General features: G+C 40.3%; 1 protein-coding gene across 10 annotated transcripts in view; it reads right to left on the minus strand.

The window, feature by feature from the left end:
- The window catches only part of CWH43 (cell wall biogenesis 43 C-terminal homolog), a 68,935-nt gene that overhangs the window by 35,223 nt on the left and 19,777 nt on the right, over positions 1-13,935 (minus strand). For all 10 annotated transcript variants that reach the window (XR_011538757.1, XR_011538758.1, XM_070614979.1 and 7 more), the window contains 5 exons: positions 13,186-13,311; positions 10,344-10,423; positions 7,040-7,145; positions 5,855-5,990; positions 4,049-4,198 (listed from right to left, as the gene is read on the minus strand). Coding sequence is in view for 8 of the 10 variants with exons in the window: in XM_070614979.1 (XP_070471080.1) it covers positions 4,049-4,198; positions 5,855-5,990; positions 7,040-7,145; positions 10,344-10,423; positions 13,186-13,311 (598 nt within the window). In the remaining 2 variants the exon portion in view is untranslated. The remainder of the gene's footprint in view (positions 1-4,048; positions 4,199-5,854; positions 5,991-7,039; positions 7,146-10,343; positions 10,424-13,185; positions 13,312-13,935) is intronic.

Genomic DNA, 13,935 nt, shown 5'->3' on the forward strand with positions numbered 1-13,935 from the left:
TCCCATTAGTGAAACCCACCCAGGAGGCAGAAGGCAACAGACTCTGGGAAGTGTGGCTCCCTGCAGGGTGCAGCCGAGAGGGAGATGAGCCAGGAATGGATCGAAGAGCTAACAGGCAGTAGATCAACACAAGCGTTTACAGAGAAAGATAGCTAATAAATGATCGTTAAGAAAAAAAACAATGACAAAGGAAGACAGAGGGAGATCACCAAGGACTGAGAAGACCAGAGAAACCTCCCTGAGCTAAGACCCGAAGACAGAACTAAGCTTAGTAAGAATGTGTAGACAGCTGAGTACTATTAAAAGATGCCTCGAGAAACAGAAGAGTGAAAAGAATGACCATTTGTTAAACATCCTTGATACGGAATGCTCATAATAACTGAGAGGCAGGCATTAGCTCTATTTTTAAACGAGATTAAGAAACATACCTAAGGTGATTTTCCATCTCCCCTGCCTACATCCATTCTTGGCCTACTCCATGCCCTGGGAGGCTGACCCCTGCGAACTTCATCTCCTGGGCTCCTTTGTCTGCTGATTTCCAGTTAGGTTTGGCCACTGGCGACACCAGGAGATGAAAAGGTGAGAGGAGAGAGAAGTCGGGGTATTTCTTCCCCAGTAGCTGCATTCCTCATGCCTAGGGGCCCTTCTTCCTGGCTCCAGATCTCATGGGGCCCTGGGAACACTACTCCCTCTGCCTGTCCCTTCAGCCCTCAGGATGGTAATGACTCCCCACTACTAGTTACTAGTAGTGTACACTAGTTACTAGTGTCTGAGTCACTCAACATTTCTCATCTGTTCCTCTGACCCTTCCAACATCTTGGTAAGTAGTCCCTTCATTAGGTCTGTTCCTTCCGATACATACAACCGACATTCAAATCTGGTCTAGAGAATTCCAAAGTCACTGCACCACAGATAGGGCTTTCATTCAAATATATTTTAGCAATATATAATTGGAAAATAATCTATGAATTTGGTCTTAAATTTTCTCAGGAGATAAATTTTATCCAGTAATAATAATAAGAATAAAAAGTATATGTATGGGTATAAAGAAAGAGGGGGAGAGAGGGAAAGAGAGAAGGCGAGGGAGGGAGGGTGAGAGAGGAAGGAAGAGAGAGAGAGAAAATACATTTTATGTTTCCTTATCTGTTAATATTTGATCAATATTTTGCCCAATAACCCTATTTGTGGGCTAAAAAAATAATTTTATCTGATTTTCAGAGACAAGAGAAACGAACTCTTGCAGATTATCTTACAACAGAACCCAAACTAACTACAGACTACAAGTTCTGTGCTCTTTCTTCTCTGTACATTTATGCAGAGAAATACATGAAAAAAAAAAGAATGATGGTTCTGGTGGCTCAGTTAATTACCTAAAATTATCTCAGTTACGGTGTGTACCTAACTGACTTCTAAGGAATGTCGCTATTTCCTACTTATTGGTTGTACAGAGATATTTGTGTAGTCAGTAATTTAGAAAATCTTGTTGAATCAGCCAACAACACGCGTAAGCATTCTGTAATTCATTCCTAATATGATTTCATGTTTGTACGCCATAATCACCAGAAAATGAAATCTCTAAATATTTAGTCACAGGAAGAACTTTTTATCCAGTCTTGTAGAAAACAAAGGCAAGCAAAAATATGTAATGATGGCTTCACAAACTATTCGAAGATGAACTTTCTCATGTCGCTGGTTGGCAGGCCACAGTGTGCATGGACAGGGCTTCTAAGGAATGACATCAGAGCTGTGGCTCTAAGGGAAAAGACTATACCTCCTACTGTGCTTGGGAACAGCAGGTGCTTGATTTATGTTTGATGAATGAATTCTGTTTTGAGCTGCCCAATATACCTGACATTTAGAACTGGCTGATAAGCTTCAACAATGACCAGCGTTAATTGAGCACTTAGTGTATTCATGTACTTTGCATGAAGTAATATATCTCATTTAATTCTCCCAAGGACCCTATGATTTGGTAGGATTATTGTTCCTGACTTACAGATGAGGAAACCAAGGCTCAACGTAGATCAATAACTTGGTGAGAGGATATATCTTGAATTAGGATCGAAACCAGCTTCTCTAGCCCCAGGTTCTGGAACTCCATGCTTCTAACCATTAAACTATGTTACTCCTTGCCCTCGAGTTACATCTCCTCTGTAAGTGTTAGCTATTATTCTTACTGCTGTTGTTGTCATTATTATTAAATCAAGTGAGTAAGACAGCAACTAAAGGATACGGTGTTAACCAGAGAGTTTTAAATATGTGGTTCACAGAAAGTTAGCAAAGGTAATCCTTCTCTCATCTTTTCCAAACCACATTCTGAGGGCTAACTTTTTCTCTTCTCTTCCCTTTCGAGTGGAGGAGGCTGGAGGGAGTTGCAGGGAAAAACGCAAAGGAACAATGGGAAGGAGTGGACTCAACTGTTTCTTAGGTTGAGATTCTGCAATCTTTAAATACAAAAGTGCCTATTTTTTACAAGATAAACCTAATTCGAGTGCAACTTAAGGTCAGTGGAATGATTTTTGAATGCCTATACTTGCTACGTGAAAATTACCAGGACAAACAGAGGCATTTCCACAAACAGCTTATGAATAGGATATGAACCATCTATATTATCCATCCCCAAACACCCTTCTTATTTCTAAGGAGACAAGCAAGGGTCCAACGAGCAAAGGGCTCACATTAATGACATTTGGAGTTTGTTTATATTAATTATGCTCCAACTAATTTTAGAAAATATTCAAGTATGCTTTCACAGATCCATATAACACTGTGAGAAAAAGTGAGGTGACAGGAAAATAAGGGTAGCAGGCACATTAGTTTTGTTCAGGTGAAACTGACAGGACAACAACGTGGTTTTCCTAACGTTCTGTTTGTCACTTTAAAGTTCTGGGGCCTCTTGTGTCATTAACATGGACAGGATCTGTGCGTCATATTTTACAGCACTAAGCACTTACATTAGTGTTTTCAATTATTGTTACAGAACGTTTAGTATGGTAGAGCATAAATTATATACTTTTATCTTTGCTTTTACAATATATTGTTGGCATTATTCATGACTTTTTTTTAGGGCTAAGCGACTGGTTGTGAATGTTATTCTTTGGGGATAAACTCATTCTGCCTTCCTCGTGCCTCCTTGTAGAGCAACTTTCTTAGGAAACTATCTCTGGCCTCGCTTTCACTCTTTACTTTTTGGGAAGACTTTTCTAATTAATTAAGTTTGGAAGAATTAACCAGGCATGCTTGTCTCAAATCCTTCCTCTCTCTTCTCCTTGGAACCTCCCAGTTTGCAGACTGGGTGTCTTCTGGCACATTCTCTCCACCAAGGGGAGAGTTGGGCAGGGCAGACTCTGCCGCTGCTCTGTGGGTCTGCTGCTCTGGCGGAGCCGGTTTCGTGTACGTAACGGGATAGATTAGCAGGTCCATGTGGACACACTTAACCCATGTTGTCTACATAGGTTTATCAGAATTAAAAGAGATATTTGGCCTCCCTGCCAGATTCCTCTGCCTACCTATCAGCTGATTGTGACAGCACGAGGGGAAAAGGAATGTCATTTAGTACCCTCAAATCCCAACAGTACTCCCATTGTAGTGACCCTGTAGAAGGGAATTTCATTTTTCTGCAGTCTGGTTTGCCATGCGGTTCCAAGCACTTGCAGGCTCTGAGTTGGGTCTACCTAACTCCTAGCTGTGTGACCCTGGTTGGCCAAGTCATCTAACCTCCAGTTTTGTTTCTTTATTTGTAAAATGGGGCTACGATAGTACTAACTTTATACAGAGTGAAGATTAAATAAAAGAATGCACTTAGCACAGCACCTGCTCAGCAACTGCTGGCTAACATAGTCATCACTGCTGCCCTGTACCATCATTAAGGACTGCCTGCATCTCAAATGTTTTCATGCCTGATTTTTAAAACCAGCAAAACAGAAAAAAGATACTTTCGGAGAAAAAAAAGAAGAAAGAAATAAAAGTCAATGCACGGAAATCAAAGTAATGTGTTAACAGTGTTTCTTGGCCTTTGCGTACTATTAGAAAGACCAAAGAAACCCACTCGTGATTCCCAAAGTGTGTCACAACAAAATCCACCAGTCTGTCTGAGATGTTAACAGTCAGCGTTATGGCTGGTGCGATCTCGCCCTCTGGTGACGGAAGAAGGTGATGCTCTGATTTCACAATTGGGTATCTTGACAAAGCCATAATCCTGTATTGGAATGAAAAGAAACGTGCGTCACCGTTGGTCCCACCATATCATGCAGACAGGACTATGCAAATGCATTAAAAAGGGATGTGTCACACTTCAAGCATCTCACTGAGGGCCATTCAGAGCAATACTGTGGCGGAGATGTGTGTGGCAGTCTGACAGCTCACTGCATCTCTGCTATCCAGAACATCTCTGTGTCATTAATACAATGCTATCAACTCTGTTTTAATAAGAGCTATGGAGACACGAAAAGAGCAGAATTGGTAATACACAAAATCCATTTTACTTGCATTGTTACTCTGGCAACATGTGCGTAAACAATTCTAATATTAATCAACACATTTGGGAATGTACAATCTTGCTAGCAAGGACAGAGAGTAACAATTTACAAACTTAGAAATGACAAACTGTCCAATAAAGACATGAAAACATGTTTCACCTCATGCTAAGTCAAAGTACTACATACAAAAAAGACAAGCAGAGCTCAGACCTCAGCCAGCTTCTCTTCCCTGGCCGTGTGCACTACCGCTCTGGTGCCCTCGTGGAGTCCCTCCGACAGGGCCATCTCGACAGGGATAATACCAGAATTTACATGTCCAGGTTGTCCTGTCTCATTGGACCTCCAGGCTGCACAAAACTGCTTACTGTATGTCACTTGACTGTCCGAGGGCATCTCAAATTTAGCACAATCCTGCTGCTCACCTGGTCATTCCCATCTCATGAAACGGCCTCATCTCCTATCAGGTATTCTGGTAAAAAACCTAGATGTTACCCTTGTCACTTCCCGGCCCCTGACCAGGAACCATCAGTAAGTCATATCAGCTCTGTTCTAAAATAGCTCCTGAATTTGTCCCCTTCTCCCCATCTCCCCAGCTCCCACTGTCATCTCTCACCTGTGCTGGCACATCTACTTCATCACCTGTCTCCCTGCTCCCGCTCTTGCCCCCAACAATCTGTTCTTCTGGGAACATCCAGAATGATCTTTTAAAAAAGTAAATCAGGTCCGATCTCTCCCATGGGTTATAATCCCCCAGTGGTTTCCCATGAAAACGGAATTAAATCAGCCTAAGTATGGACCATGGGGCCCTCTAAGATCAGGTGCCCACGCCTGACCTCATCTTTTTACCAGTTCCCCCTCAATCCCCACATTCAGGCACGCCAAGCTTGATCCTGCCTCAAGTCTATACTGGCGGTTCCCTCAGCTCTTCCCATAGGTCCCGGGTCCTTTTCATCATGAGGTCTTCAGAGAGACCCTCCTGACCACCCTACTTACAGCTGCACCCCCCATCGCCCCTGCCCACCCACTCACTTTCCTTTTCTACGTAGCACTTACTACTGTCTCAAATTATCTTATTTATTTCTGTGCACACATTTGTTTTCTGTCTCTTCACACCACAATGTAAGCTCCATGAGGACAGCATCCAAGCCAGACATGCTTGGTGCTGTAACCTCAGCTCCTACACTGAATGGTCTATAACGGTGAAGAATTGAAAATATCCAGCAACAGGGAAACCAGTAAGGCAATTACTGGAATTTGCACATCCTCAGCACCTCCTCATCCCCCAGGAAGCAGCCCTGGGGCAACTTGCTACTCCAGGCCTATGCTGCCTAGTCTTTCAGGGCTATGTTCAGCGTTAATTCGCCAGGTACACTCACCCCCAAGTGTGATCCCTTGTGCTTGGACCAAAGTCGGTATAGAAACCCAACTTCTCCCCTAACCACATAGTTAAGTCATTGTTCCCAATAAAGGGCTTAGAAGCATCGCTCTCCAAAACTGTTATGAAATCTGCACCTGTTCAAAAAAAAATGCACATAGTGATTAAGTACAGAAATGCAAAAAGAGTTAGCAAAATTTGATTCTGTAACCCTTTGCCTTTACTCAGAAGTCAAAAAAAAAATTCCTAATGAGTCACTAAAGTGGCTCAAATCTGAGCTACAAGGGAATTTTCCCATTTTTAGAATGTAATGAAAACATGGGACACCTTGAGGAAATGCAGGAAAGGATAAAAGTGTAACTTTTCTAAATCTTCAAATATTCTTAACATCTTTCCCAAAATTTCAAATAAGCTTAATGCCTCTCTCAAATACCCAATTTATGTTCAGAAACCATAGAGTGGTGCACAATAGTGTTTTATTCCTGGGCAAACACTTCTGTGATGTTGGCACGGAAATAAGTTTATTGGTTTTTTCAGACTCTGGCCAGATGTGCTTTAGAGGCCTATAATAAGGACTAAAGGACTAAGAGCCAAGGACATTTTTTAGCAGCATTAGAATCATACAGACCCTCAGCAGTTTCTCAGGAGACATGCTTATCAGCAGGCATAACCAGAACAGTTCAGCCCTTTACATATCTTGCTCCACGTTCCACGTAGTTGATCTAAGAACTCAACGCCCACATATTTTAAAGGATGCTTCATACAGAGATGAATGCACCCCAGGGCACGGAAACTTACAAATTGGCCCGTACGTTCTTGAAAGCAACTTGCTTGCAAACGAGCATCACCCTGACCCATTCTGCCTTTCAATCTGACAGTTTTCTGGTCCCCAACAGTGGGCCTCCAATTGACAGAAGCCACCAGCAAGGGCATCTCTAAGAGCAAAGGCATGACAAGAATCCCCTGCAGATACCCAGTATGAGGCTCTGTTCAGACTCAACTGAATTAATTGCTCTCAAACAGACAGATGTGGCTACAGAAGCTTAATCCTCCTGTAGATGCCCACCAAAGTAAAGCCTTTTTAAAAGATTAGTTTATGACCCAGCAAACCCTCCTCCTATTACTTATGATCTTGCTCAAAATAAAAGTAACAACAGTACCTGGAACTAAATCCAATAAGACTTACCTGTTTGACTGAGCAGTTGGGCTGATCTTTCTAGGCTAGACCATCCTTCATTGTCGTAGCCAAACCTGAAAGCCCAGATGGCGGCAGAGATCTCTGTGGCTGGTGCCTGAGGAATAGTTAATGGTAATTTAGGATAACTGAACAATGGCAGTTTCAGTGACCCAGTTATCTCCACCTCTCTCTTCCAAGATTCATATTTCAGCAACGAAATTTCCTTAGACATTTGCCCACGTTTAATTCATAAAAATAAGGAAATATTTGCTAGATGGTATTCTCATAATAAATCTTCTGTGAACTTCTAGCTTAAGCTTGGAAGGTAGGAGGACTGTTTGGAAAGTGAGCATTTATAATAAGTATTGTTTATAATAGCAAAAAATTCTAAACAATCTGGCTGTTGTTTCAACAGGAAAATGAATAAATAAATGGTTTCACAAACATATAACAGAATACTACACAGCCCTAATAAATGAGTTAGGACTACATATTTCCATATGGATGAATCTCACAAAGGTGATTTTAAGTAAAAACGTTGCAAAATATATACGTCAGATGTCATTTAGATAAAGTTAAAAACATGAAAGGAGCCAGCCCCATGGCTGAGTGGTTAAGTTCGCACGCTCTGCCTCGGCGGCCCAGGGTTTCACCGGTTCAGATCCTGGGTACGGACGTGGCACCACTCATCAAGCCATGCTGAGGTGGCATCCCACACAGCACAACCAGAAGGACCTACAACTAGAATACACACCTATGTACTGGGGGGCTTTGGGGAGAAGAAGAAGGGAGAGAAAAAAAGAAGATTGGCAACAGATGTTAGCTCAGGGGCCAATCTTTAAAAAAAAAAAAGGAAAAAACAATATTGTCTAGGGATATATAGTATGTACTAACAATATAAAGAGATGCATGAAAATGACAAACAGCAGATTCAGGATAGAGGTTACCTTTGCACTGGAGAAGACTAAGATCACAGAGGGGGATACATAGAGGCTTATAATATATTTGTACAGTGGTCTGCCAATATAACCGAGTTATAAATGGTGTCACTCCCCTACTGTACTGGCAAGGCCAAGGGACAGGAGCCCACCCCTTTGAGAGTTCCTCTTTTGGGTTCCTGGGCTCAGCCAGAGAATGCATTGCCCAACCCTAATCATCCACCTCAAACTAATACCTACTGGTCTACAACAGGGATCCTGCGAAAGAGTATGGCTGGATTAGCCAAACCCAACACCACAGTGAAAAAACAACTCAAAGTGGACCACACAAGTTCAGGTTGGGAGAAGGATAAGTAGCAACCGCTTTGCATAGGAGGGCTGCTACTTAACATAAACAGTTCAACATGCTACCGACAAAGAGCTGGGCATTTCATCTTTATACAAGAACATTATTCAATTTAGTGAATGTCATATAAAGAGAACAGAAACATCAACAGAGATTTCAGGAGGCACGATTATACTCATCAAGCTATCCCTTTTCACGTAACTATATGTCTATAATTAACTCCGGATTTCATTACTCCAAAACCTGTTATTCCCTCATTCTTCCCATGTCAGTAAATGTCACCACCCTCCATCCAGTTGCTTAAGACAAAAACATAGAAGTCATCCTTGATTCCTTCCTTCACCTCATCCAGCAACATCTAACCCATCAGCAGATCCTATGAGCTATACTTTCAAAATATATTCTCAGCCTACCTGCTTCTCTTCAACCCCACTGCCACTGGCCCATCCAAACTTCCACTGGGCGACTAAAAAAACCTCATAATTTATCTCCCTGCTTCCACTCTACACTCCATTCTTCAAAGAGCAGCCACATTGTTATATACCGTGTTTCTTCATGCTCCTGCTTGAAACACTCTGGTGGCTTCCACTGCAAGTAAAATCAAATCAGAACTGCTTCCTGTGCTCTGTAAGAGCTTCATCAGCCTCTCCATCCTCATCTTCTATCACTCTTCCCCTTGCTCACCAAACTTCAGCCCCACTGTCCGCTGATGCTCCTCAAACACACCAAGCCTGTGTCCCCTCAGGTGTTACACATGTTCTCTCCGCCTGAATCCTTTACCCCTAGCTCTCTGAACTGGCTTTTTCTCAACTTTCAAGTCTCAACTTAAATGTCACGTCCTCAGAGCAGCCTTCTCCAACCACCCGGACCCAGTTACTCTCTACTCCATAATCTTATTTGCTTCAGAGCAGCCTGATCTAAAGTGATAGCCTTTATCTATTTGTTCCTCTGAATACCGTATTTCTCCCCTACCAGAATGTAAACTCTATGAAGGCAGGGATCTTGTCCAACTTGGTTATCTCTGTATCCATGGCACCAGACACACAAGAGACATTCAAGAAGCGTATAAAATGGATGAATGAATGAACAAATAAAGAAAAGAACAGGTATTAAATCCAACTGCAATGACTCCTTTTGAAAAGAACCCCTGGCTGACATTAGGTATCCTCTTCTGACTGATGTTATATTGCAATAATAACAACTAACAATTAAGGGGCAAAGGAAAGAGACCATGCAATGAATTATTACTTATTCAGAAATAGTTACTGAGTTCTGAATATGAGCCAGGCACTCTATGAGGTACTGGGAATACAAAGGTAAATAAGAGAAGCGTGGTCTCCACCCTCAGTATAGCTTTTTATTTAATATGAAACACTTGCCTGGTAATACAGATTGCTAAAATTCAAAGTTTTAGCCTCAAATTCTGTTTTAGCCAGAACTGTAACTCTAACTGCATTATGAAGCACATCCAACTTTTTATCAGAGCATACAGAAAACACAACATTGCAAACACTTACTCTTGCTTCTGCCCACCTGTCTAGAAGAGAAAGGGACAATAAAACATTCAAGCAAGAGAAAAAAGGAAGAGACAAGAAAACTTCCATGACCCATCCATACACAAACTATCCATAATCTACAAAATCAAAAATTACCTGTAGGATTTTTCTTAAATCAAAGAATCTCATATTGTTGCCTTCAGCAATATCTACCAAACAGGAGAAAGAAGCCCCTTATAAAATAGTTATTTCATAGTTTAGATATGTTAAATCATGGACAAAATAACTGCATACAACAAAATCATGAGCAGTATGCCCCTAATATACGGGCCCGTCCTGTCCCAAGAACCCAGCTTCATAAAATAACTCCACTATGTTACCAGCCTGGGACCTGAGAATTAAAGAGGGGAGATCCTGCGCCCTGAAGTCATCAGACCCAGGGCTAGAGTTCAATCGTAATGGTGACGTGTACAAATGTATGGATACACATATATAGCATATAAAGTTCTAAATCAAAATTGTTCATTACTTACCCCTTTGCCCAGTTTCCTCCCATAGGTTTTATGCCGTACTCCTAATCCCAGCAACCCCACACCAACAAGCAGCCACAAAACTAAACAGAGAGAAGAAATCGTGTTAAAGAAACCAAGTTTGTTTTTAAAAAAATAATGTTTACGAAATTATTGAATCTATTAGGATTCAATGCAAAGGGAAAAGTGCCTAATTCCTGGGTAAACTTTCCTGGGTGACATGCATACATAACCCATACTTTAAACTCAGGCTTCAAAGAATCTTCCCCTAAAAACGTTCCAAGGATGATGAGCTTAGAGTAAAAATAAATCATAAATATACACAAGAAAACAAGTCTCCACAAGAGGAACCAGCAGGAAAAACACCCTGCAGGATCAAGCCCACAAATACTTTAGATGTTGGAACTTTTAGCATCAGAATATAAAATAAGCATACTTAACATGTTTAGAAAAATCAAAGAGGGTATTCAATATGATGACTAAGGAATATGAAATTAAATTAACAATCAGGAAAATGTGTAAAGAAATCAAATAGACTTCTAGAAATAAAATCATATAATAATCATTGAAATTAGAAACTCAAGAGACAAGATAAACAGCAGGTTATACAAAGCTGAACAGAGAATTAGTGCAAGAGGCAGCTCAAAAACAGAGGTAGAGAATATGAAAGAGTGTAAGAAGATCCAACACATATCCAATTGGAGTCAAAAAAGAGAGAAGAGAAAGAATGGGAAAGAGGCAATATTTGCAGAAATAATCCTGAGAATTTTCCAGAATTGACAAAAGACATGACTCTTCAGATTCAGAAAGCCCAAACACAAACAAGCAAGATGGGAGGTCGGGGCGCTCCACATCCAGATACATCACAGTGAAATTTCAGACCACCAAAACAAAGGGAAATCTTAAGAGCTGCCAGAAGGAAAAGACAGATTATCTTCAAAGGAGCAAAGATTACAATGACAGCTGACTTTGCAACAGCAAAAATGGAAGCCAGGTGACAGGGAAACAAAATCTTTAATGTGCTGAGAAAAAAATAACCAACTACTAAAAGAAGAAAAACAGAAGGTGTAATTTCCAAACTAGAAAGAGGAGTGGGGAGGAAGGGGATAAGAAAAAAAGGAAACTCAATCAATGCAAAAGCAAGCAAGAAGAAAAAGAGGGAAAAATATACCTAGAGAAAGTAGAAAAAGCGAAAGCAAAGTAAAACGATAGAAATAAATCATAATATGTGAGCAATCACAACAAATATAGATTATGTTTTCAAGTTAAAAGACAAAGATTAACATTCTAGAAAAGGCAAAACAATGGAGACTAAAAAGATGAGTACCTGGAGCACAGGTGATATTTAGGGTAGCAAAACTATCCTGTATGATACTGTAATGGTGGATAAATGTGAGCACAGAGCATTTTTAAGGCAGTGAAACTGCTCTGCATGATACTATAATAGTGGATACATGTCATTATAAATTTGTCAAAATCCACAGATGTATAACACCAAAAGTGAGCCCTAAAGGAGACAGTGGACTTCGGGTGATAGCGACGTGTCAGTGTAGGTTCATCAATTGCAATAAATGGACCGCTCTCATGGGGGACGTTGACAGTGGGGGAGGCTGTGTGGTCAGAGAGTACACGGGAAATCTCTCTGCTTTCTGCTCAGTTTTGCTGTGAATCTAAAATGGTTCTAAAAAATAAAGTCTATTAAAAAAAAAATCACACAGGGCCAGCCCAGTGGCATAGTGATTAAGTTTGTGTGCTCTGCTTTGGTGGCCCAGGGTTCGCCAGTTTGGACCCTGGGCATGGACCTACACGCTGCTCATCAAGCCATGCTGTGATGGCATGCCGCATACAAAAATAGACTAAGATTGGTACAGATGTCAGCTCAGTGACAATCTTCCTCACACACACAAAAAAAGAGTCACACAAAACTGTCCAAACAACTTTGTAAATAAATTGTTCCAAATGCCTCAAGTTGATGAATGAGTTAAAGAATTATGGTTCTTAGTAAAAATAAAGACAAAGATTGTCAGGATTAAATAGAAACAAACAAAAATTGCCAGATCCTGGTTTCAAGGGACATACCTAAAACATAAGAACACACACACAAAACTCTAAATTAAAAAAATTTCCCCTAAACTTTACTACAATTTTTTCAAATTATGATAGAACATACATGTAGGTGTTTATATAACGGTCTTACTGCTTTGTGATATTTCTTTTAGCTTCTTAATTGTTTCCTATCTCTTTACACTATAACTTTGTCTTCTTTAGTAAAGTATCAGGTCATTGAGGGTGGGGACCAGTTTTTACATGTCCACATCCTACCTAACACCATGTAGTCACGTAGTGTACTGAATTCTAATACACTATCTGCAAATGTTATACATTCAATGAACATTTTTACTTAATCCAGTCCACTTGAAATAAGACAGATTGAACAGTAAACTAATTTCACGTTTGAGTTGCTAATTCATCAACATTCCAAATGCTAACATATTTAATCTCCCAAAAAAGGAGAACAAGAAATGAAATAAATAGTGTCAACGATTAGAACAAAGTGTTTTGGAAATTCTACCTGTTAAATCACCATATCCACATTACAACTGAAGCAAAACTAATACACAGCATCTATGGTTGAAATGACACGTTATCAGAGATTTGCTTTAAAGTATTTCGACAAAAACAAGTAACGAAGATAGCTGTTAACAACATGGGCAAAATGTTAACAATTGTTGGAACTGGGTGATGGATACATGAGGGTTCATTATACTCTTTAATTCCATACATGTCTGAAAATTTATATTTATAATAAAATGCTTTTAAAAAAAGACAGCAAAACCATACTTACAAAGTTTCATGCATTTTTCACTCTTTCTGAAAAGCGCTTTAGGACTGTTTTTTGCTTGAAGAAGAAAGTCAAGGCTTTTCTTAGGACCAAATAGCATATTCAGCCCAATGATTAGCATCACCGTCCCTGTTAAAAGAGAAAGAATATATCACATTTTAATCTGAAAATCTTTCCAATAGTAAATTCTATGAGCCTAGGTTTTGTTGAAATGGACATACCCTGAAAATTCAGTTATTGAGTTAACATATCTCTGGTAGTACTTTTGATAATCGAGATGATCATGAGAAATCATCTGGGGTTCTAGGAACCACACTTCAAATAAGAAGACTCAGCCTTTCCCTCATGAGGGATTTAGTTCTTCTAATTTCCTGAGTGCTTCCTAGTTGTTATGTTGGTAACAGTATATGTCACTGACTGTCGATAGTGCAGGGGAGGGCGGAGCACAAGAGAAAGAAGCCTTCTGAACTGCTTCAGGGCTCAATCTTCCCCACCAAAGAGACTTCAAGTGCACCAAGTTGAGGAGCACAAAAGGAGGATATGGAAGTTCTTAATACGGCAATGTTGGCAATCATTCCGGCTGGGGTGTGGGTCTCACAGAGGATGCACGCTAGTACTCACACTGCGCCAATAAGGCCAGCCAGTCAACTGGGATGCATTACAATGCAGCTTATATGTAAAGTTTACATACTTCTAAAATTGTATATAATAAGAATAGAAACAGAGGTATGATTGAATAATACATAAATTAGG

Source organism: Equus przewalskii, chromosome 3 (assembly GCF_037783145.1).
Source record: "Equus przewalskii isolate Varuska chromosome 3, EquPr2, whole genome shotgun sequence".
In the NCBI taxonomy this organism is placed as follows: domain Eukaryota; kingdom Metazoa; phylum Chordata; class Mammalia; order Perissodactyla; family Equidae; genus Equus; species Equus przewalskii.